General features: G+C 40.9%; 1 protein-coding gene across 1 annotated transcript in view; it reads right to left on the reverse strand.

The window, feature by feature from the left end:
- skap1 (src kinase associated phosphoprotein 1) overlaps positions 1-24,808 on the reverse strand; it is a 45,795-nt gene that overhangs the window by 6,766 nt on the left and 14,221 nt on the right. The window contains exons 5-11 of the mRNA XM_061664095.1: positions 15,902-15,982; positions 15,317-15,400; positions 15,116-15,240; positions 14,514-14,577; positions 11,873-12,082; positions 8,820-8,873; positions 8,629-8,732 (exon numbers count right to left, since the gene is read on the reverse strand). Of these exons, the coding sequence (XP_061520079.1) occupies positions 8,629-8,732; positions 8,820-8,873; positions 11,873-12,082; positions 14,514-14,577; positions 15,116-15,240; positions 15,317-15,400; positions 15,902-15,982 (722 nt within the window). The remainder of the gene's footprint in view (positions 1-8,628; positions 8,733-8,819; positions 8,874-11,872; positions 12,083-14,513; positions 14,578-15,115; positions 15,241-15,316; positions 15,401-15,901; positions 15,983-24,808) is intronic.

Here is a 24,808-nt window from a genome sequence, read left to right on the forward strand (position 1 = left end):
CTGTAATGGCCACATCTCCGAGTGAATTATCCAAATGACTAAAATTACGTGCTCCTCCTCCTGTTTGGTTTCTTTTTTTTTAAGGGGGAAATGGCAGGAGGGCCAAGTGAAGGCCAAGCAGGGGGCTTGCTGTGGCAATGATTGAGCAACTCTCTTCATATTCTGATTTTCTGATATTCTTTTCCTTTTCTACAAAAATAGATTTAGATTAAGTCTCTTTAAAACATTTTATAAGTGATTTTTTTTTTTTTTTGCAAAACTAGAAAAACTGATTTTTTTTAATCGATCATACATTTTGAGGAAAAGGTTTATTTTTCGAGGGGAAAAAGTTCTATTTACTTAGTCATATTGTTTTTTTTTTTTTGAGAAAGTATTTTTTTTTTTTTAGAAAAAGTCATCTTTCAACAAGGCAAACAATCTTGTCTAAACAAGTTCATATTGCGCCTCCTATCTATATTTTTAAGGGCAAACCGACGGGGGGCTGAGCGGCTCGACGTAAGCGGTCCCAACAGCGCCGTGGTGCGGCGGTGACGGCGCGTCATCTCGTTGACCTCCCGGTGACTCGTCTTCTTTCTCCACCATCGAGGGAGTGATCTTGTGGAGAGGAGGGAGTTGCCATGGAAACAACAGCAGTGTGCCCGCTGCCGTCCTTTATTTACCACTCAGGGGGGCTGGATAATGGCGGGGTCCTGATAGGCACATTGCTCACCGGCAGGAGGTAGGTGAGGCTGTGGCGTCATCACCACCGCCATGGCCTCACCTTCCTCCTCGTGTCTGCTGCTTATAGATATTTGTCTGTTGATCTTTAAACATTATGAATTATTCTTATTTTTAGTTTTAGTCGAGTTTCTGTTTTCAAGGTGCATCAGTGTGTAATGTCTTTTGTGTATTTAGTATGAGCTATTGGAAGGACGACTGAATTTGGGGTCAAATTGACCCAAGTGGTAGTCGGTCCCTTTTTGACCTCGTAATTGGGTTAAAATTAACCCCAATTGGGTTGTTTTAACCTAACCAATACATCTATCTATCTAGAGCTACTTTGACGCCAATAATCGTACGAGTCGTGCTCGCTGGCCACCAGCTGACTTGAGGCAGGCCTTGGGAGTGATGGAGCGCAGGAAGTCTCTCATTGCCCCGCCGCTGAACTCGCCGCCTAATGCTCCCCTGTCCCGCCTCCCTGCTCTTCCTCCTTGCCTGTGTTCAGATAGGTTGTGCTTCCTCCGTCATGCTAACAAAGAAACATGTAGGCCTTCACCAGGCAGGGAGAAACCAATCATTTATAACCTGCAGTCAGGTACAATACTGACGCAAACCTACTTGCCAAACCTAAAAAAAGTCTCCTTTTCAAAGGAAAAGTCCTAATTTTAGGGGGGTGGGGGGGAGTCATGTTTTTCTAGGAGTTAAAAGTTGCATTTATTTTAAAAATGTTTCTTGTTTTTTGCTTTGTTTAAGAAAAAGCCTTATTAAAAAAAACAATCATTTATTTTTGGGAAAAAGACATTTATAGAGTTGGTCATATTTTGGGGAGGAAGTCTTATTTCTAAGTCATATTTATTCAGAAGAGTTTTATACACACACACACACACACACACACACACACACACGCACACATATAAAAGCCCCTTTTAGCCATTTATTGAATGCCTGGATAACCATAAAATACATTAACACAATGAGCACTTTCACGCAGAAACTGTTGTCGGGCACAGCTCACGCCCAGGCACTCACATGCAGTATCGCCGACATCACACGGTACCCGACCAAGCCCCGCCTCTTACAGGCACATATCAAATAACAAGACACTAAAATGCGTACGGAACTTTGTATACAATTTTTTTTTCTGTTCAAATGTTTACAATGGGTTTAAAAAAAAGCGTGTTTAATAAGTTTAAGTGTGTTTTAATACATTTAAATATGTTTAAAGCATGTGGGAGGTGCAAAATTATGACGAAAAAAAATATATAAATAAACTCTCTATAAATTTTCACTTTTTACAGGCGGATCTGGAACATATCCCCTGTGATGAACGGGAGTACACTGAGTATCAAAATATTAGGTGTAGAAGCATTTTAGAGATATGGATGCCTCTTGTGCACCTCCGCACATCCAAAAGGCCACTTAGTGTCCGTCTCTGTTCCAAGAGGGCTTTTAATTAGTGGAGTGAATTGTTCGGAAGGATGAAGGAGACACTCGAAGATCTCCGCATGACGAGATGAGATGAAAAGAAAAGTGTGCTTTGGGACGGCATGCGGCTGCTTAAGCAAATGGCCATTTAAAGAGCATTTGTGTTTGCCACTGAACGTCTGTAATGATGACGGCTGTTTACGCCGCCCCCCGCATTCATAATAATTAAGTAGAATGGATCGGGTTATTGGCCAGGCTGAATAATGACCTACTGTAGTTGACCGGAGGGTGACCGTTGCCTCCTGCGTGACCCCGGACCCCAGACTCACCCCCTGCTACTCTGGGTGGTAAATAGGATGTCTTGCTTGGTGTCTATGGCCACAATAGCAGCGGGGGTCCTTAAATGGCTGCGTGACAGAGCAAGGGGGTGTGACGGAGTTCACACAAAAGAAGAAAGGGAGCCCCCAGCACCCCTTTTGTCTCCCAGATTTGACTTTTTACGGAACCCAGGAGATGACATGAACGTGTTTGATTTCTTATGTATGCGAGCATGAGTTTAAATCACTGGCGCTTGCAAGATACGCAAGTCACATGCACGCTCTTCCCAAGTTGCACACGGGATTTACAAATTTCCTCCGCGCAACTTAGTATGTTGTACCCGCATTTTACGAATCTTTCATGCGCAAGTTATACAGGGTTGGCAGTGAACCTGCACCAATGCATGTTTTTTTTTTTTCCCGTGGAACCTATCTGCACCTAGTTACTGAAAAACAAAATTTCCAGAATCTCTGTATTATTGGGCTCTTTCTATAATGCCCGAAGATGCTCCAAGATGGCATCAACATCCTGGCTAATAGGAAAGTAGCAACTGGTGTCAAGGAAGTATATTGAAGTGATTCTGTACATCTGGACTGTTCTAAGATCTTTGTTATGTCAGGTAGGAGGAGTTTTGCCTTTTTTGTGTGGTATACTGACTGTTTAAAATATAAATATAGGCAATTATTTTAAAAATTGAGGCGGGGGGTGTCAATTTTTTGCAGTATTTTTTTGGGCTATTTGCAGCAGTGCTGAGCTCGGTCCATACCCCAAGTGGATAGCGGGGGTTAACTGTAATGTTTAAATTTTATTACATCTATACTAATTTATTCCAATTACATTTATTGAACTCAGTTTAATCGCGTAAATGCTGGAAATGTCTTCTTTCAACACTGTATCATTCCTCAAAGCTTTCTAGAACACTGTGATAAACAGCATCACGCAATACATGGTCATCCATTTCAATAAATGCTTCCCAAATGGACTCTTTTAAGTTGTAGTAGAAACAAGCAAGGTTAGGGTTTCAGATGTCAAGACAGCATTAGTGTTCGAACGTAGGGTTTCAATTGTGTTTTTAGCCTGTGTTAGGGTTTGTAGTTAAAGTTTCAAATTACGGTTTCAATGATACTGTCCAGGTTTCAAGTCTAGGTGCCGGTTTTTGTGTGTGTTGACCTGGTAGGGACCGTAAAATTGAGGGTGAGCCGCTTGTACGCCTGATGCGTTCTGTGTGTGTGTTTGTGCTTGTGTACCTATGGGAGTGTGCACCTATGTGTCTGTGTGCGTATCTGTATGTGCCTATGTGTGTTTGTGTGTCTCCGTGTGAATCTGTGTGTCCACATAAATCTTTGACCTTGTGTGTTTTGTGTGTACGTGTGCTGTGTATGTCGCTTTTTTTCTTTCGAGTCTCACGCTGACTTAAATGATTCCGCCCTTTTTCCTCAAATTCACTTAGTGTTTTGCTAGAGGCCGTCAGGGGGTGTCGCTGTTGTCCACGTTCTTTCCTCTCTGCTGACAAGCAGCTGGACACTTTGGGGCTCACCCGCCATTGGTCGGCTTCCCTCGCCATATACGGGCTCTGATTGGCCGCCCCGCTGTGGAAGAGGGGAGACATGGCGGCAAAGATGGGGAGCGGCAGGAGAGGCAGGTTTGCGCCATAAATCTCCTCCCAGTCAATCCCCCCGTTCTCCGTGAGCGCCCGTGGGAATACTGGAATGTGACAGCTGACCTGCGGAGTCCACGTCGCCGGGCACATAAATTAGAGGGCCAGAATGCAGGGACAAGCTGATGTTGTAGCGAGGGGCGCATGTGAAACAACAGCAATTTAGCCCGTGTGACAAATTCAAGCAATAGCGGAACCGCGTGTAAATCAATAATCAATCGGTGCTGGAGCGGCATGCTATGGAGGCCCAGTCATGACATGGGGAAAAAAATGAAACTGGGGCCACAATATAGATGCAAGTGCATAAAATGATCATTTGTGACCAGAAAATCCAAATTTGCAGGCACAAAATACAAATGTGTCTTATTTCTCTTCTTGTCTTATTTTTACTGTGTCACAGTGGAGTTTTTAAGGTTCCGCTGTGGTATTATAATTGAGGTTTATTGAGAATCAGACTTCATCAGTCAAACAGAACAAAGTTTCTAGAAGGGAGAAAGAAACAAATACAAAGCACTAATTGTAAACAGGATGAGTGAAGTAAATCATTACGTTATCTACAACAATATGCTCTCAAATGAGATGCCAGCGCTAAAGAACGCTGAGAGCGATCTGGCAGCGACCCGCGTTGCATGCTTCAGAACCAGCAGCGGGCCAACATGGCGACCAAGAGATTAATTCACCTCAACTAATGGCATTCACATGAGTTGTGAGCTTCTTAATTTATTTACTTTGTCATTGATACGTGTGCACACACATACACAGTAACACACATACATACAGTAAAAATGTGCGCACTTTACAGTAAGCAAGGGATCAATAATGATGGACGAGGGTCTTGTGTACAACGGGCACGTTCTGCTCAGTTCACAGCCACATGACACCATGTGTCCATTCCGCAATGCCAACACTCAGTCCTCAACGCAACACTTTGTTAGCACCATTGATTTAGCACTCAGCGCGTGTCCTTATTACCTTGTAATTATGCTCCGTGTTGACATAACAGCGTGGACAATCAGCCCCCCCACCCGGCGCACAATTTATGGGTTTTTATTACACTCATTTCATGTGTGTGGCTCCCAGTTATATAGGCCACAGACTGGAGACCCAGCCCAGGGCCCGTATTTCACCGGAAGAGGTCAAGGTTCCTCGAAATCCTGCCGTAAAAGTCGACTGCTCGCACAAGACGCGGGGAAGTCCTCCCAAAGGGCTCGTTAAAGTAAATAGGCGATTCCAGGCTATAATCCGCGTGGTGCTATTCAGCGGGGTTGTTATACGGACGTGGGTCATCAAAGCAGACACTTAGGAGACGACAGGAGATTGTCTCAATGCAATTTACGACTGCATCTTCCAAAACACGGATGAATGTGAACTTTGACTTGAGGCTGAGCCAAACTCACATCAGCCTTTCACAAATGCCTTTCGTGTCCTTAAGTGCTTTGGTTATAAATCCAGTTATTTTGTTCACAGCGTTTATGAAATTCGGAGGCGGCCACCTCAACATAATTTTGGGCCATTTTCGAATATTAAAGCTCTGACATCATGAAAACTCATCTGTCCTGCATTGTACTAGATGGGTTATTTTTAACTGAAATTGGGGAATTGTATCAGAAACAAACTGTTAGAAGTTTCATAGGGTTAAACTTGAATTACAGTAACTTACTGGCAACTCTGTTAAAAAAGCTGACAAAAGTAAGAGGAGAGTAGTCTGATTTGGATTCTGAATTCATGCACTACTTCATTCATCGTAATCATCCACAAGTCGCGAGTCATTCCAGGTATTGAGCAGTGTTTTTCTCTTGGTTAGCTTCCTCTAATGCAAACGTATGACTACCAACCCAACTGTTCATAATAGAAGCATACACAACGTGTGTGTGTGTGTGTGTGTGTGTGTGTTTTAGACAACTTTGCTGCATCTAGTCCTAATTTTTGTCTTGCTTGAGTGAAATGAAAGGCGGCCAAAATAAAATGTTTTGTTATAATTAAGTACGTTGATGAGAGAAATGCATGGTAGCTGTTTTGACATTTTCGTCCTATCAGTAGCGCCTGATAGGCTGAAATGTCAAAACACAGGTGGCCATTTCATCCATTTGGTAGTGCCAGGAGGAGCCGCTATCTTCTTTTCAGCTGCCTGGACCTCAACCACTAAGCAAACACCTTTAAGTGTCTTTCAATGTTGATTTAATGTGTACTCTTGCACTAGTTTTTTTTGGGGGGGACAGCAGTCGGATAAATTGGATAAATTGCCAAGATTTCAAGCGAAATTAAGTCAAACAAAAATCCAGAAGTTGGGACATGACTCGTAAAGCAATTAACCACACTAATTTATGACTTCAAAGATGACCTGTACACAATTAATACATTTTATGGCCACAGTTTACCCGAGGAGTTAAGAAAGTATGTAGTCTTCAAGAGTCCTGTAATATTTGTTGCACTAATTTAGACCCCCCCCCCCTAAAATCGGTTAATTAAAATCTATTCATTAAGTTTCTTATTAATTTTCATTTCATTTATATAATTAAACAATTGGTTAATTGATTAATTGTAAATAATATAATAAAGATTAGTAAAATAACCAATTTTACATACTGATCCATCCATCCATCCATTTTCCGTACCGTTTATCCTCACTAGGTTCGAGGGGGTGCTGGAGCAGTACACCCTGAACTGGTCGCCAGCCAAACGCAGGGCACACATAGACAAACAACCATTCGCACTCACATTCACACCTACGGCCAATTTAGAGTCTTTGTATTTAGAGTCAATGAACCGATCATGCATGTTTTTGGAATGTGGGTGGAAACCGGAGTACCCGGAGAAAACCCACGCAAGCACAGGTAGAACATGGAAACTCCACACAGGCGAGGCCAGATTTGAACCCGGGTCATCAGAACTGTGAGGCACATTTGCTTACCAGTCGTCCACCATGCCGTCCTTACATGTTGATCAAATGTTTTAAGAAATTATTTATTAATAAATTTTAAAATGATTTTTTTTTTTCCTGTTTACATCATTTACATATGACCTTGTCGATCTGTCAGTTTTAAAAATCAAATGGGACCCTTGAGAACAAAGGTTTGCCAATCCATGATCTAAAGTCAATAAGAATCTAAACGTTTGGACAAAAGACATTCTTACGCATAGCAACTTTTTGCAGGTAAAAGACTATTAACTATGTAAATTCATGACTTTGAAGACGACCTGTATCATATTTATTTTACATGAAGGCTGGAGTTTAAAACCCTGGAACACATATCCTCTAGTTCCCTTATTCCCATAAAAGTATTCAATGTGTAAGTGTGTTTTAATGATCAAATGTCTGGTGATTAAAGATGCAAGAAGCAGTGAATTTTTCCCAACATAATCACTAAAAATACAAGCTGTAATTTCCACAAATTGAGACACAGCACACACATTGATATCTCCATTTCAGAGGCACCAAAAGAAACTGAATGCGAACGACGCAACAGCGAGGCATTGATTTCCACAAGGGGGTGCTGCAGGAGGATGTGAGAATGGAATCACCCGCAGTTTATGTCAAGCAGACACTTGGAGCAGAAAGGCAGGAAGAAAGAAGCTGCTTGCAGACTCTATTAACCCCTGAGATGGCGCCGCCGTAATGAACAATAGCGCCATTACCCAGCGCCACCGTGGCACTTCAACATCGCGCCTGTGAGGAGAATGATGCCCCCGCTAAGGCGTGTGGCACTCACATGCTCTGTAGGGAACGTCACTACAATAAAAGGGAATTTCACTGCTCTGTAACAGGGAATTTTACTGCTAATTGCCGCCGCACAACGAGTGACGCGGCCAAACGCGACTGAACTGTCGTGCAGTGCGCGCCGTTCTGCAACTAGTTTCCATCAGTGGCTAACGGTCAGCCACTACTTTTGCTATGATTCAAAATTTGAATCACTGGTGAGGGCATCGCAATGTCACAGATGTAACGGCCACACTCTCCCCTTTGTGTCTCACCCATTTCCTGTCGTTTTCTGTCTTTGTATTATTATTGTATTGTATATCTACAACAACCAGCGGAATCCCCTTCTTCTTTGACAAACCCACCATGTTGTTTGTAGTTAATAATACAATACAGTGCATTACATGTGTCACCTCAAAACATTTCCAGATAAAAACACCAGGGGTCACAGTTTTTCCATTGCAGTAAATCGGCATTTGTGCGTGGGTCAATTGCCTGGTTTGTGGGTGTGAGTTGCCGACTGTATTTGTTTGGGAGCGATTGTCCATGTTCAGTCATGTCGCTCAGTGCGCGGTGAGCCTAACGAGGAAGTTTACTGATGTCTAATGGGGGATTTCACTGGACTCTAACAGGGAATGTCACTACTATAACAGGGAATTTACAGCTCTCTAAAAGGGAATATTACCACTGTTCAACAGGAAATTTCACTGCTCTCTAATGGACATTTTTGACTACTCTTTAAAGGTGAGGACATGAGCTGAATGCTTTAGTGCAACCCTTCAAATAAAACACACCAACACAAACATACATACACAAGTGTGTCCAAACAGACCTTGCTGAGGACGAATATGAGGTCTCCTCTGAGGAAGGACAGCTCATCTGGTGCGTCTGCTTGGCAGTCCCACACGGCCTGGTAGTAGTTGGCATAATCCAACACTGCCCAGGACACAACACAAAGAAAAACAGTTTTGAATTTTTTTCCCTACTTAACTGATGAATAATTTAAATAACTGACATTCTCACCGGCTTTGTTGGATGTCTCTAAACCCTCGGCTGGTGGATCTGGAAAGTCCTCATCTAAGTAAAAAAAAGAACACTTACTATTATTACTATGGTATTCAGAGTTATGGTGTTTCTATCTTCTGGAATTTTACAGTTTTGTACCCTGTATGTGTTTTCAATAATTTGTAGAGCACATTGGCCAACATGTTGTTTTAAAATGTGCTCCAGAAGTAAATCTGGATTCGATTAAGGTCAGATTGTTTTAGTCCAAATACATTTATACATATGCTCACCGATAGGTACATAATCCAATGATGTACTCTAAAAAAATAAAAGCCAATATTTTAGTTACCTTAACAGCAACAGCTCTATACCACAGTGCCACAACAATAGACAAGCGAAAATAAGAATCAGTATCTAATTTAGGGGAATATAAAAGATCAATAGTATTTATGGATCCTTTCGAACATACTCTTACATTTACTTTGAAATATATATTTCTGTGTATTCAATTATGGCATTTCAAATGTGTAATAGCAAACGAACAAGAGTATTGACAATTTGTATTGAAGAGCAGCATTTTACATTGGCATTAAAAAGGAGCATAAGGTGATGCAGCTCAATGCTAACATTTGCTGATGTGCATCCATTGAAGAAGACAATAAAAGAGCCGTTAAAAAAAATAAAATGGACCTGGAGTTAATGTGAGATTCATAAAAATGCGGGACACAAGATGATAGTCATTCTCACAGCAGACTGCCCTCCCACGTGACAATCAATACGAGGAATAGGAAGTCGCTGCGCCTCATTGGTCTAGGAGGCGCAGGGGGGGGCGTGGCGCACCCCGCGGGCTGAGCCAGGACACATTGATACCGTCGTTGGTCCTGGACATCCATCGTCAACACTCGCAGGATGACAGCCACGCCAGCGCCAAGCAACACTATACTGCTGCCAGCAATCTGCACCCATGCTTCCAGGAAGAGGAGGGCGCACACACACAAACACACACACGCCACATTGTCACACAATGCCAATGATTGACACAAGTCCTTCTGTCCAATTGTGCCACATGTTTGATTTTTTTTCAGAGGGGAGGGTGGTTTCCCATTGCTGAGTCAGCAGTGTGATTTAGCTGTTCTGGTCCAAAAAGACCATAACTCATATGGTTCTATATGCACTAAAAGTATCGTTCCAATATGCGTATTAAAAACATAGTACTAACAGGGTTCTATAGGTTCTAAATATATGGTTCAACAGTGTTAAAAATGTGGTTGCATGGGTACTAGAAATGAGGTTTCTACTGGTACAAAAAAATATATATATATGTATATATACAAAAAATATATCCAATTTAGTTGAAAGGAATTAAAAATATAGTTCTAACATGGTACTTTAGGTACTAAAACATACTATTCTAATAGCGTTCAACAGGTATTAAAATATACTTTTCTAACACGGTTCTATGGGTATTAATAATTTGGTTTGAATAAAAGTGTTTCTAACATGGTTCTATTGGAACTAAAATAAGGTTTTCCAGGTTCTAAACATATGGTTCTAATATGGTCCTACAAGTATAAAAATATGGTTTGAATACAGTTCTACGGGTACATAAAAATATGGTTGTAACATGGTTCTACAGATACAAAAAGATGGTTCTAATATGGTCCTACAAGTATCAAAATATGGTCTATGGGTAGTAAAAGTATGATTCTATGTTTACATGTGTATAAAAATATGGTTCTAACATGATTATATGGCTACTATGAATATGGTTCTATGGGTACTAAAAATATGGTTCTACGGTAGTATAAATATGGTTCTATGGGTACTAAAACTATGGCTTTACGTGCACTCAATCTATGGTTCTGACATGGTTCTACGGTTCCTTGCCTGAATAGGTGTTAAAGATCTGCAGAAAATGAGCAAGGACAAAGCCAACAATTGAGGACAATGTGTGGTTGTTTGCGAAGGTAAACTCTTGAGTTTCAAAGCCCAGCCGCTTTCATTAGTCTTTGCAATCGTGCCGCATGAAAACAGACATAAATACGAATTGAAGAGAAAGTAATGAGCGCGTGCAGGCTGCAAGAGAGCAAAGTGCGGTGCCCAGTGATTGATAAGTGACGGGGTGAGAATGTGAACGAAAGAGGCCGTCATCCGATCCGCCATCTGTGGTCAGGCCCTGTACCTCCTCCCAGATGGCTTTGAACGGCGGCGTGACACACCAAGACTGATCAGCCTCTCAGCACAGATTTTGGCAAAGGTAATGTACTCACGGAGTGAAACTGAATCTTGATGTATCTTATTTAATAGGCGCAGTGATGAACGATGGCCCTGAGAAGATCAGATCGCGCCTTTTGTCCTTCTTCTCCCGGACACATAGGCGCGTGCGCCATCGCCTCGGACTCACAGGAACGTTCTCCATCAAATCTCCCAAATTTATCCCAGACATGACATGAAGAGCTCCAACACTATTTTAAGCTCCCAGGCGGGCCTTCATTACTTCTACTAAATTTCTGTTGCTAGGCAACTTGATCAAAAACTCTACTTTGTGGATCAAAATGTGAGGCTATTTGTTGCTGAGCAACATCAGCTAATTGGATGTGCCATAACACAAAGGAATTATCCATTCATGTACCCGTCCATTTTCTATGCTGCTTATCCTCGTTACGGTCGCGGGTGAGCTGGACTTTGGGCGATATGTCGGGTACACCCTGGACTGTTTGCCAGCCAATCACAGGGCACATATAAACAAACAAGCATTCAAAAATGAATTCATTTGACATTATTTCCTATGGAAACAATTTTGTTTTTCAGCTTTTCAATCAGGCACACACACAAATTGCATTTTGGGTGAAAAATGACATTAGACTTCAGGGATTTAAAAATCCACTTGACTGTTATTCCACAGCTGTGATTCCCCCTTTCTACACATTCTCCATTGTCATGCCTTTTCTAGGAAGGATGTTTTTCAGGATTTTAATTGGTTAAAAAGGGTTCCCTGCCGAAGGAGCTGTCGTACCCACTCGCCCATCGTGCACCCTACAAAATGCAACTTCTGAGTTTGGACTCCATACCTGGCAGAACCTCATAAATGTCACTGACGTCGTCCTCTCTGTCTTCCTCCCGCCTTCCCACGCTACTGTGAGAGGCCCGGGCGGCGACAGCAGCCGCAGGCCAGGGCAGGCCTGAGGGCCTTTCAATGTCGTCGTAGGTTGTCTCGTCACCGTCGTCGCCGTCATCATCCTCCTCGTCCTCGTCGAAAGGAATGGTGTTGGAGCTAAGATCTGCGACAGAGATGATAGAAGAATGCTCACAAAAAGAGCCTGTGTTTGGATTTCAGGCTTCATATTGCTCTGATTAGTTTGTCATTGCAAACACAGATCTATCAAGCACAGAACCAAAAAGTCTCAAATTTTCACTAATTTTAATCCATCAACTGAAAAATGCATTGTTTAAGTATTCCCTATGAGATGTTCTCTTCCCTAATCTCCAAATCTTAAAAGAAAAAAGCCACCTGTGGTTCTGGTCTAAACAGAGAATGGTTAATATGGTTCTACAGGCTCTAAACACATGGTTTTAACGTGTATTCTATGGGCGCTAGAAATATGGTTTATGGTACTAAAAATATTGCTTTAATATAGCTCTAAGGTTACCAAAAATGCGGTTCTCACATCCATCCATCCATTTTCCGTACCGCTTATCCTCACTCGGGTCGCGGGTGTGCTGGAGCCTATCCCAGCTATCTTCGGGCGAGAGACGGGGTACACCCTGAACCGGTCGTCAGCCAATCGCAGGGCAGATATAAACAAACAACCATCCGCACTCACATTCACACTTACGGGAAATTTGGAGTCTTCAATCAACCTACAACTTATGTTTTGCCGTTGTGGGAAGAAACCGGAGTACCCGGAGAAAAACCACGCAGGCAGAGGGGGAACATGCAACCTCCACACTGGCGGTCCCGAGATTTGAGCCCCAGTCCTCAGAACTGTGAGGCAGATGTGCTCACCAGTCGACCACCGTTCCACCCGTTCTCACATGGTTCAATGGATACTAAAGATGTGATTTTTATATGGTTTTATAGGTACTAAAATATTGCTTTAATATAGCTCTAAAATTACCAAAAATGTGGTTCTCACATGGTTCAATGGATACTAAAAATGTGGTTTTAATGTTTCTTCTGTTACTTAAAATCTGGTTGTAACTTGGCTCAATTTGTACTTAAATGTGGTTCTATGGTTCTATGGGTTTTAAAATATATGGTTCTAATATGGTTATATGTATACAAAAAATATGATTGTAACATGGTTCTCTAGGTACTAAAAAGATGGTTCTAATAAGGTTCTGTGGGGACTAAAAATATGTTTGTAATGGTTTGATGGGTATTAAAAGTATGGTTCTAACCTAATTCTATGAGTACTAAAAATATGGTTCTGATATGGTTCTACAGTTACAAAAAAAAATATGTTCCGACATGGTTCTACACTAACAATATGGTTGTACTGGTACTTAACATGTACCCAATATGGTCTAAGGGTACTAATATGCTTCTACAGATACTAAACACGGTTCTACTGGTATCAAACATGGTTTTAATATGGTTCTACGAGTAGAAACATTTGGTCTGATCTGATCTGCTATCACTAAGAGAAAAGAAACTGCTGAAGATGGAGTGCAGCCTTCCGCGTTGAGGAGACCCATCCGTCATCAGGCTGCTTTTTGTCATCCCAAAAAAAAAAGAAAAGAAAAAAAAGGAAGCAAGACAAACTGCTCAGTCTCCGTTACTTCCTGTAAACGGCCGGGCCCGGCCCGAGCCGGTTTTAGCGTATACGAGGGCACGGCCGCCCCCCGCTTGCTCTAGATGGACGAGCGGCCTCATTGCAGGGGACGGGGGCCGCTGCAACACGAGGTATCAGGTCCGGGTAGAAATCAATGTCACAGGAGGATAACCAGAACAGCTACAAATCAATTTCCTGTAAGATGGAATTCAGTAGGAGGGGAATAGGGGGTGGGAGGTTTCTACATAATGTACAAGAGACGCAGAGTGACATGCAAGTTAGGTGCTTTTGTTTCATTTTTGTGGTGAGATTACGGCTTTTGTGTGCGTGTGTGTGTCTGTGTGTGTCGGTGTGTGTGTGTGTGTGTGTGTGAGATAGCTTTGAAGTAAAATCCCAGATTTTTTGATGAAAATCCAATTTCCATCAATTTTTTTCCCCTTTTCTTACAGAAAAAGCATATGACAATGCATGACAACCTAGTTTTGCTCTTTGTTTCTTAATCCCTTCTGCAATCTGTTTTATTTCTCCGGACACCAAATAAATAAAACAAGTTTTCTTCCCATTTTCTCAGTCCTATATTTGCCACTCCTTCCTTGTCAAATGCAAAATAATCTGAAAGAAATTGCATTCATGTTATCTGTTTTCTAGTGGGATTTAAACTCTCGAGTGGATGTTTTTCAAAAATAGTCGATTGAGGGTCAGACAAGTCACTAAATTTGCAACACTGACTGTGCTTTTATAAAGTGGCCCCTCGCTCTTCACAGCCATGTTGTTTGTAAAAGCAGTGCACACCATCATGGATACACTTTGAGCTATGAGAGCAAAAAAAAAAATTTTAAATCCCCAAAATAAAAAAATTCTTCCTGTGCAATAAACTCTTTCATCAATAATGTGGATGAATCAAACAGTACAATTGTGTGTCCATAAAAGCACATACCTCGCAGCACAAAACTGATGTAGTTCACCCATTCTCGAGCTTCCTGAGGACTGCCAGCAGTGAACTGGAAGGAAAGGGCCCAATTCATGGACATAATTGCACCAGAATATTCCCCTCCCAAACCGAACTATCAATGCAATCTGCGGTTTCAGTCAAAGACACATTTTGTAAATAGTCAGTGGGTTCATGATTACGAAGATCTTTTGGGCCTTGCATTCACTCACATGAATTTTAGGTGAAAATAGACTTTAGACTTGACTCCATTCAGGGATTATTAAAAAGAAAAAGGATTACAGTTGCCCCTTTCTTCACATTCACCCTTTTTAGGGCTTTTCTAGAAAGGACTTTCTTCAGGCTTCTGATTGGTTACAAGGCCTTCTGTGGCTACACCATCTGTTGCTTTGGTGTGCTCCTGATAGCCTGCCAATGTGTTTTTATGGAAAAAAATATTTTGCATTCACTTACTTGCTTAAATATATATGTTGTCAAAACAAGGATGCATGTTTAGGTCATCTTTTTCAAGTGTTTTTTTTTTTTTTGCATGAACTAAGTGAATCAAATCAATTTCTTTACATTAGAATCAGTTCTCATGTATTACCGACCTGAAACGTCCTCTGTCCGGGAGCATACAGCTCAAAGCAGGCATTCCTTTTGGAGTCTTTCCTCAGGTTGTTGTTGAGCTGAACACTGTAGTCGTTGATATAAAACGAGCCTTTCTGTTGTTTATCTGCAGGGGAAGACGCGTTCAATGAAGGACGCCAACCTGTTTTGCTCATGTGAATCTTGTGTGTTTGCCAAACAACCTTTGTCACTGCCAAAGTAGAAGAAGATGGAATTGTTGAGAACACACCATCTCTTCTGCCACTCTGACCCAAAGAAGCTGTGATCTAGAGGGAGAAGTGCACCACACATTTCAAATTTCCTGTTAGGATAAGTTAACTGCCACAGGTAAGAGTCTAAGTCAAGTCGAGTCTTGTGAATACAAAGTCAAAGTCAAGTTGGCGTTCATGGTAACACTGCCTGGCTCATGACCCCTGTCGTGCCATGTCTGTCATTTTTTTTTTCTTCTGTTCCCTCTTTTCTCTCAGTCTGTCCCCTTTCAAACCTTGTTCTGTCTGACTGTATATTCCAATAAATGTCAAACTTCCCTGTTGCATGGAAAAACTGTTCCTGTATAAAAAGATATCCAGAGCTTCCATTCTGCATGACCAAGCAGCCAAAAATAAAAAATATATTTTTTTAGTCAAGTATTTCATATTGTACAGTATGTTTTAGTCAAGCAAGTCTCAAGTTCTAAAATTGGGGGCTTGAGTCTGACTCAAGTCAAGATATGTGACTCGAGTCCACCACCTCTGCTGCTATAATAAGAGGGCCTCCGTTATTCGTACCTCGTCGTTTCTTTTCCAAGAAGCCCTGCTTCAGGATGTTGCCGAGGTCTTGAGCTGCTGTGAGGGGAATGTCCTCAAAGACTGAACACATGCAGAAAATATAAAATATGATCCATTCAGTGATAAGACTTACAAGTCATTGTTTCCTTTTATGACCCTTAATATCATTAGAGCTTGAGCACCAGGGTGATGCGCAGGCCCTCTTGGAATTCCTGTTTATTGCTCTAATATGAAAAATAAATAAATAAAAAACATTTGCAAGCACATGTATCCCGGTAGAAATCTATTTATTTTAGGGGTCCCGAACATGACCAACCCTACCTGACGGCAATTTCATCGATCAACATTACACTTGGTGACATGTTTACCATAACAAGATACATAAAAATGTCTCAAAGACCGATGCCTGAAATTCAACAGGAAGTCAGACATTTTGTTTTGAAGCACCAGTTTGGAGCGAAGTCCAGGTCCACTTCAATGAACTCCTCCTAGGGAATTCACCCAAAATGAGTCCCAATCAGAAGCAGGTATACAAGACAGATGTCTACGCCAGCCATCTAATGTGGTTGAGCTTGGAAGCGAAGTTTGATAATTCGCCATATAACGTGGAACTCAAATAAATTCAGCCCCCGACACCAGTTTCATCTAACAACACGAAATTGGGTGGACATCCCAATCATGACAGGACGCAGGAAAAAGTCTCAAGGACTCCTGCCCGAACTTCAACAAGTTTTGGTTTGACACAGCTTTTTTTGCCTATGCCATCAAGTATGACCAGAGAGTGTGTCAAGGTTTGATGATTATTTCAAGGAATCACCCAAAACGGGCCCATGCATCACTGCTTGCAGCTTTTAATTAATCTTGCGATAGCTTCAGCACCGTTTTTTTTTCCAGGATGATCTTTATTCCCGAGGCGAGTCATCATGGGGATGTAGCCCTCCACACTATGGATCAAATACATGGCCGCAAGGCTTTGGGGAAGTGGGATCAATACATTTACAGTGCTGCTGAACTCTGCAGCCATTCATCTGTTCACGCTGCACCAATAACGCAACCCGTTTCATTTGCAAAGTCACATCTTCAATGTGATGTTTACATCCATGACTGTTTGACAAAAACGCTAATAAGTATTTGTTCACGTTAGCATTGAAGCTGTGGGGGGAAAATATGTACATTGGTGTCTTTTTTAGCCTTCAGCTGTTGAGGTGGAAAAATGGTGAAACTGACCCATGGTGGGCCTCAGGGGTCACGTTGTGATGTGTCGTTTCCTCGTGTCTAAAAACAAAGTTCTTCTTCCTCCACAATCATCTGTCACCTGGTGTTCACTCAGCAGGAAGCCAGCCAAGGTTTAACACAGGGTTTTCGTGTAGAAAAATGTGGAGGTGGCGGCCTCCATCAAATTACAGGCCGTGGAAATCGTTAACTGGCCAGTGTCATTTTTAACTGCATTTGTGATGTTACAGCACACTGACAGCACAACGCTGTATCAAAAACAGTCGGAAATCGCTCTTAAAGCCGTTGAAGAAGAAAAGCGCTGCGGATAAACACCAACACAAAGAAAAGAATGGTGGATTTTCTTTCTAAATGCACTTAGCGGATTTTCAAATAGGGAAATATTGTTTGTTTTGTAACCAAGCACATCTGACGTTTCATAAAATTCATAAAAAACACCCCATTCTCTGAACGTGCTGTGTGCAAGTCGGAAAACAGTTCTCAAAATAAGAGCATGCTTGCTTCAATCTGTCACACCCAGTTTTAGTTTAATGTCAAACAGATACACAAGACAAAAGAGTATCAAAAATGGCCTATTTAGATACCAAAATGTTCAACCAAACCACATAATCGAATCCAAATAATGTCCCCTAACTTAATGATAACATAGAATGCTGAACATTATAGGCTAACGGAAATTAGCATCGCTGCTGCGGTAATTAAAAACATTCAGACAACTGCTTCCTTATCATAAACGGAGCTGAAACACATACAAATAGAGCATACACCAATCCTCACAATATGTATCACAATAATAAAAAAATAATTTTTTTTGCTTTCTAAGGTAAAGACACCCCTTTGCAATAGATTCATGACATCTGCTGCAAAGTGGCCATTAATGGTCTAGACCAGAAGGAACTGAACTACAAGGAGCGCATGAGAACATTTTATTAAATGAAAAATAGCAGCCTGAAATGTTCTGCATCTGGCTGTGAAATAGTTAAATGAAATGTGTTTCACTACCATTTAATAGGGTCACATTTAACTGTATACACAATGAACTTTTGTTATTATTTAAATGAATACCAGCGCTGAACGGGCTTCCTGTATTTTTATTTAGTATTTTAGGGAAATATGATTGAAGAAAATGTTAAATAACAATAAAATACATGTAAATACTTCACAGAAAAAGTATTTGTTTGAGTCATTTGGGGGCGTGGCAGACAGATGCTTACAAATGGTCAGATTCGTACCACCTCTGCCTCAAATAAGGCCAGAAAACCCGGGTTAACAGGAAGTAGCGTGTGACGTGTGCCTGCATGAAATGCAGAGGAAACTTTCTTGCTTGCTGGAGTCTCCGTAATGTCTCCTGCATTCCGTGTGTAAGATTCTGACAGATGAGCACATCACACGTGTTAACGTATCACTATACCGCCTTTGTGGATGAACCGAGCACGGACACTATAAATACAGAGGTGCAAGAAGGGGCAGCTTTGTCAAAGAACCCGATTCAGTCCATCATAACAAACAGCGGCCATTACGCACCCCCACCTCATCTATCCGCCGGCAGCCCGCCTTCTAATCCCCTCATCCGTCTGCTTCTTCGCTCTTCATTCGTCTCAAGAGGTCGAGCCCGGCTAATGTCGAAGTAGGTGCAACATGCTTGAGTCAATAAACATCACACATTTACGCGCAAAGTACACTCCTGAGTCCTTAGTCACCTGACCTCATTCCACCTCAAGAAAATGGGATTGTTCTACATTATTCCACAAGGGGGTAGCATGCCCAACAACCATTCACAATAAAAGAGCTTTAATTTATACAGTAAACCCTTGCCTAGTCCCCAGTCGCAAAATCACCGACTCGCCTTTTCCATAGAAGATAAACTATTCTCTGAAAAACTCACCTATTCTCCCCTAACAGTATATTTGATGCTCTCTGTGTAATGCCCTAAGATGGCACCCAGACCCATTGGCAGAGGTGGGAGATAACAGATGAACCGATGCTAACCGCTAGCTGCTCAACGTTTATAATATTTGACACATTACATAACGGGAGAAATAATCAGAAAACCAAATGTAGGAAAAAACAGCTAAAGGAATGCAACAAATTAAAATATGACAGGATTCTCGATAATGTAAATGTTCGGCGAGCCGGAATTAAAGAACATAACAGGCCATATATGGCCCGCGGGCCATATTTTACCCATCCCTCCCATCTAATGCATGTTATTAAGGCCTCATCAAAATCGGCGAGCAGACGGCTGCACTCTTTCATAAAAATCATAAATTGCCCGATCAATTATTCAGGCCAATAGCACGACTTCATTTTCATCCCCTTTTGAGGTTTAATTAGCACCATCCCCAGCTCCGCTATTGACATTAATTTGATGGGAACGTATCGATCTTTCCCACATAAACTATTTAGTGTAGCGCAATTAGCCACAGAGACAGGCGGACGGATGTGTCATGTTTGCTAAATGGAGGTGATGTGGAGTAGCAACAAAAGGCCTCACAAACAGCAGAAATAAAGGGAAGCCTGCCCTTCATGTTGACAGAGATAGAGAAAGGGAGAAAGATACCTAGAGATATGGAGATGTAGAGGTAGAGATAGCCAGATAGAGATACAGTGGTGACTTGAGATATGAGTGATCCGATTTAAGATTTTTTTTTTTTAGATACAAGCCAAGGTTCGGACAATTTTTGGTTTGAACTGCAACCAAAAATTTGACAAACAAGCACTTTGAATTCAACTCAACTCACTTCACGACAAGCCGCAGTTTGGTAGATAGTGAACAATTCTTGAAAAAAAGAGGCTTCACGCTGATTATTGCTACTTTGGTTAAGTTAACTGTCAAACTAAACAGAAAACAAAGAGAAATACACATTGTGTAAAGTCTGTCTAGCTTAATGCTAGCAAACTTTGCAAAATGCCAGAGATGAGCTCAGAAATAGCATCAGTGTTGCGGTGTTAAAAAGATATTTGAACAGAAACGGTGGAGCAACACATGTATACAGACAATATAAGAACATTCTCAGGCATATAGACATCATCCTTTGCAAAAAAAAATTAACAATATTATTGCATCTTAAAGAGTCGGTTGTGAAACACTTTTTGTGTGTGTCTTTAATGTCTGTATTATACTGCTCCCAGGTGGTGAAGGAGCACGCACCACGAGCAGCACAATGTACATTGAATGGAAGCAAAAAAAAATCAATTTTTCACATTGTATTCTGTTTGTTTTTACAAAGCACAATATTATAGATTGCTACTTTTATCATTACATTCATGAATAAGACTCGTATCTCAAGGCACCCACTGTACAAAGTTAATGACATTAAAATATAGAAATACAGCTATAGAGATATAGATATGAGAAATAGATATATAGTGATACAGTAGAGATACTAGACAGATACTAGAGTTGGATACATAGATATAAAGACAGACAGAAAGACAGGCAGGCAGCTAGAAAGACAGACAGACATATAGCATTGAGCAAAGTCTAGCCAACAATGTATGGGGGCGGCCAGCTGTTTGGCACATCTCTCATTTGGTTACTCACACCGTCTCAGCGTGACGTTACGAGCTCAGAAGACTGAAGGCTGATGGATGACGGACGGCGGCGGCAGCAGAGAGACTTAATGTCTTCTCTCATTAAAATCCACTCCAGTCGAGCTCAAAGTCAATCAGGAATGGAAGGAAATGCTCGGCCAGCACAGCTAATACCGCGCATTAGATCTAACGGAGGCCATAATGCAGCGTTGATGCCCGCCACGACGAGCCAGTGCAGCAGAGATTCAGATGGGTTGATGTGGAATGGTAAGAGGATGCTGTGGTGTGAGCATAGTGGTTCACACAGCAGGGGGTCACGCATTGGAAAGGCTGTTTCGCTGCATCCGCAGGAAGCCAAAAATGGAAATTCAAAGCTGTCATTGTTCTCTATGTTGATGTGTATTACGTAATATGATGAAAATTTTTGCAATGCTGCCTTTTTTTGTCACTTATTTGACTTGTATTGGACTGACTTATTTGTTCCAAGCCTTGCATTTATCATTCTTTTAAATCCTTTGTCAATGATGTATCAACGATTGTGACTGTTCATACTAATGTTAAACAGTTTGAGGTGAATTAGAAATTTCTTTATTTTTGAAAGAGAAGCTTTTTTTCTCAATTAATATAACATTAAATTAGTCAGAATCAGAAATACAGTCTGGATATCTTTAATGTGGTTAAAAATAAAGTGTTTTTCTTTTGAAAATAGGGACATTACTAAGTAACACTCAAACAAAACTAGTATGACTAATAATCCTGAAATTGCAGACCCTCCAAAGGTCATTTTGGTCAGCATTATGGGACCATTTTAGCCACCCAGTTGAGAATAGAGAGATGTATATAGCGTTTTGGACAAGACTCGGACTATTTACCGTAAGTGCTTCAAAAACCTGCCAAGTCACATCGAACATGTTAATGCACCCTCCAAGACAGTATCTCAAAATTAGTTCAATGGGGGCATAGCAGAAAACATAGGCACAGTCTACGCTGACAAATTGATTTACTAGCTGAATACATTACAGTATACATATAATACCTTAATATTAATATACAGAAATATAATCAAAATATTATAAATGAATACAATATAAATATATATTCTATCAGAGTATCATACTAATTCATTCATAAAATATTTATTATATTATTATTATTTATTTTTTTCATCAACCGTGGATCAGAAATTGAGATAAAAATCGGCTCAACTTTAGAGTATCGTTACAGCCTTCATATTCAATGGTTTGTTTTTATGGAAAACATGAAATTGTCTGATTGACTCCAAAATTTGACCATAAATTTTATGTGGCAGCTGTCAAACAAATTGGCTATGATCTTGGGATCTAATGAAAAGAAGGCCTTTGGCATGTATTGTGTGAGCGAGCTTGATGCACTTAGTGGGATGAGCACAGGAGGTGACAAAGCGCAGGTAGGCATCAAGTTGTCAGACATTATGTTTCCTCTCTGCTGTGCTTAGTCCTTGGATGCGAGAGGTATTGCATTGAATGCAGTGTTTCGGGGGGGTTGCAGGACCTGACCCCCGCATGAACCCTTGCTGATGAGGTGAAACAGAAGGCAGAGAGAGGCGGCCCGGCCCTGAGGGGGCTGCGGGGAGGAATGCTGTTGATTCCAGGGAGCGAGCGACCGCAGAGCCTTTCCGATGGCGTCCTTGATTAGGAAAAAGGATTCACTGGGTGCACCTTCACCCGCCCGGCGCTCAATCTGCGCACGGGCCCAGGCCAAATTGACGCATTTTTCCTCATTACGGAAGGGAGGCCTTTGCGACGCATCCCTGGAGCGAGCCCGCAGACCGACAGGCAGTGAGGTTAAGGGCGCCGCGTCCTCCCTTTGCCTCCTCCCTCGGCCTGATTCGATTAGAACTGGAGTCGTCGATACAGAGAGCGTGTTTAGAAGCTCCTAATGCACACAAAACATGCGGTGCATTACAGCAGGCCCGGGAGATGCCTGCATCGTCATCTAATCAGCTTTAATGGCGCCGGCAATTTATGCTGGGCTTTTTGATCGGGCACGTCAATCAGATTAGGTCACAAATCTCTGCAGGTAAAACGCTGTCAGAGGCCCAAAGACAAAGCAGAAATGATTGGGCAATTCCTTCCTGTTCCAGTTTTGAATGCAGGAAGTTTTTTTGTTTTATTTCTTATCATCATAAAAACACTTTCATACAGCGCCGCAGACATGACATGAGGAGGGGAATGACATTGTGACCACAATATAGATATAGCATGGGCACAAAATGCTAATTTGGGGACACAAAATACTAATTTGGAGCCATGAAAAAAATATCAATTCAATATTAATAGAATAAATAAAAATGTGATAAAACATGCGCACAAAATACGCATTTGTGGCCACAATATAAAACTTTGTCACCAAAAATGTGGCATAATTTGTGCATGTAATACAAATTTGTGACCAAAAATGTACACACTAAGAATGTTATGCTTCTTTTTTGGAGAATGGTTTGCTATCTGTCAAACTATTTAAAGTACGATTGGGATTGGTGGCATGATGCATGCAGTGCATGTTGGGTACCTGAGTTACCTTTGCCTCCTACAGCGCAGGACCTTTTGATGTGACTATTGCGCATGCGCACATCGCGATGACAATGCTCAAGCAATACATGGTGCAGCCCTATACTAAATACAAATTAACAATTTTAATGGATAAGCCAATGGTGCACATCTTCTCTTAAACAGCAAGGTAGAGAACATTGTGTATTGCAGTTTCTAAGGAAGGTGCACTTCATTTGCTTACCCAGACATCCAAGATATTAATGGGAATGATATTAAATCCACAAATTTGGTGCACCTATTTTGTGGCCACAAATTAGTATATTGTAGCCCAAATTTAGTATTTTATGCCCACAATTTAGTATTCTGCAGATACCTACTTCATCACTACAAATTAGTATGCTTTGGCTACAATTTAATATTTTGAGGCCACAAATTAGGATTTTGCACATTATACCCGTTTCATGGCTATAATATATATATATATATATATATATATATATATATATATATATATAATTTAGTATTTTGTAATATCTACTTTGTATATTTTTTATATGTAATATCTACTGTATATTGTTGCCACAATTAAATTTTATTCCCCCATGTCATGTCTGGGGCTCCATACTTTCACGCAACTTGCAAAGAACGAAGGTTCTTCATCTCAGCAATGGAATAACTGGAGATGACGCTTCCAACGCGCACACTGCACACGTGAAGCACACTAAGGGCCTAAATTTACTATGTGACACGGGCTTCCCCCTAGGCGACCATAAGCGGCGCAGACGGTGACCCTGAATTTCCCTTTTGTAGATTTACTACCACCATTCAAATGCTTAAGTGCAGATACAATGATCCTCTAATCGCAGGGGACGCTTTTCAACTGCTTGGACAGCAGAGGGAAAAAAGGAATATAAATACTAACAACGGAGGCATTCGGGGCCCACAAGAGAGGTGGCGGATGGGCGATAAAAACGGGACACAGCGCCGTCAAAGCCAGCCTGGAGGTTAAACACTTTGGTAAAAACCAACACGCTAAATGTACAGTTATTGCAATTTTTACTTGCTTTTATTTTCACTGAAATGGTACTAATACTCGGTATATATTTTCCTATTAGAGTTCTTGAGCAATCCTATTGTTATTTTTTTAAACAAGTATTATTTACAATGACAGAGATATGCTAAACAAAAGTATTGTTTTTCCAAACTACTAATAGAACTGGTAATAAAATATTGCTTGTATTAAAATGTTGAAATATTAATTTATTATTTTCATAAGACAAGAAAATAATTCAAATTTGTATAATTCCATTGAATTGAAAATGTTGATTTCATATTTACTCACAATCTCTTCCTATGTTTAACTTTTGTTCAAAATGGTGTGCCTAAAATTAGAACGATGTAATAGTGATATACAGCATCGATATTATTTGAATTTTCCAGATGGTTCTATTCAGAAATAAATGTAATTAATAGTTTAATAATAACTTTGACTGTATCCCTTATGAAACAAATGTTCATTAATTTTAGCATTAATGTTTCGTTTTCCTATTTAGTTAAGATTATTTTTTATATGTCCAATTCAAACATGCCTGGTATTTATAAAACAACA

Source organism: Phycodurus eques, chromosome 19 (assembly GCF_024500275.1).
Source record: "Phycodurus eques isolate BA_2022a chromosome 19, UOR_Pequ_1.1, whole genome shotgun sequence".
Classification (NCBI taxonomy): domain Eukaryota; kingdom Metazoa; phylum Chordata; class Actinopteri; order Syngnathiformes; family Syngnathidae; genus Phycodurus; species Phycodurus eques.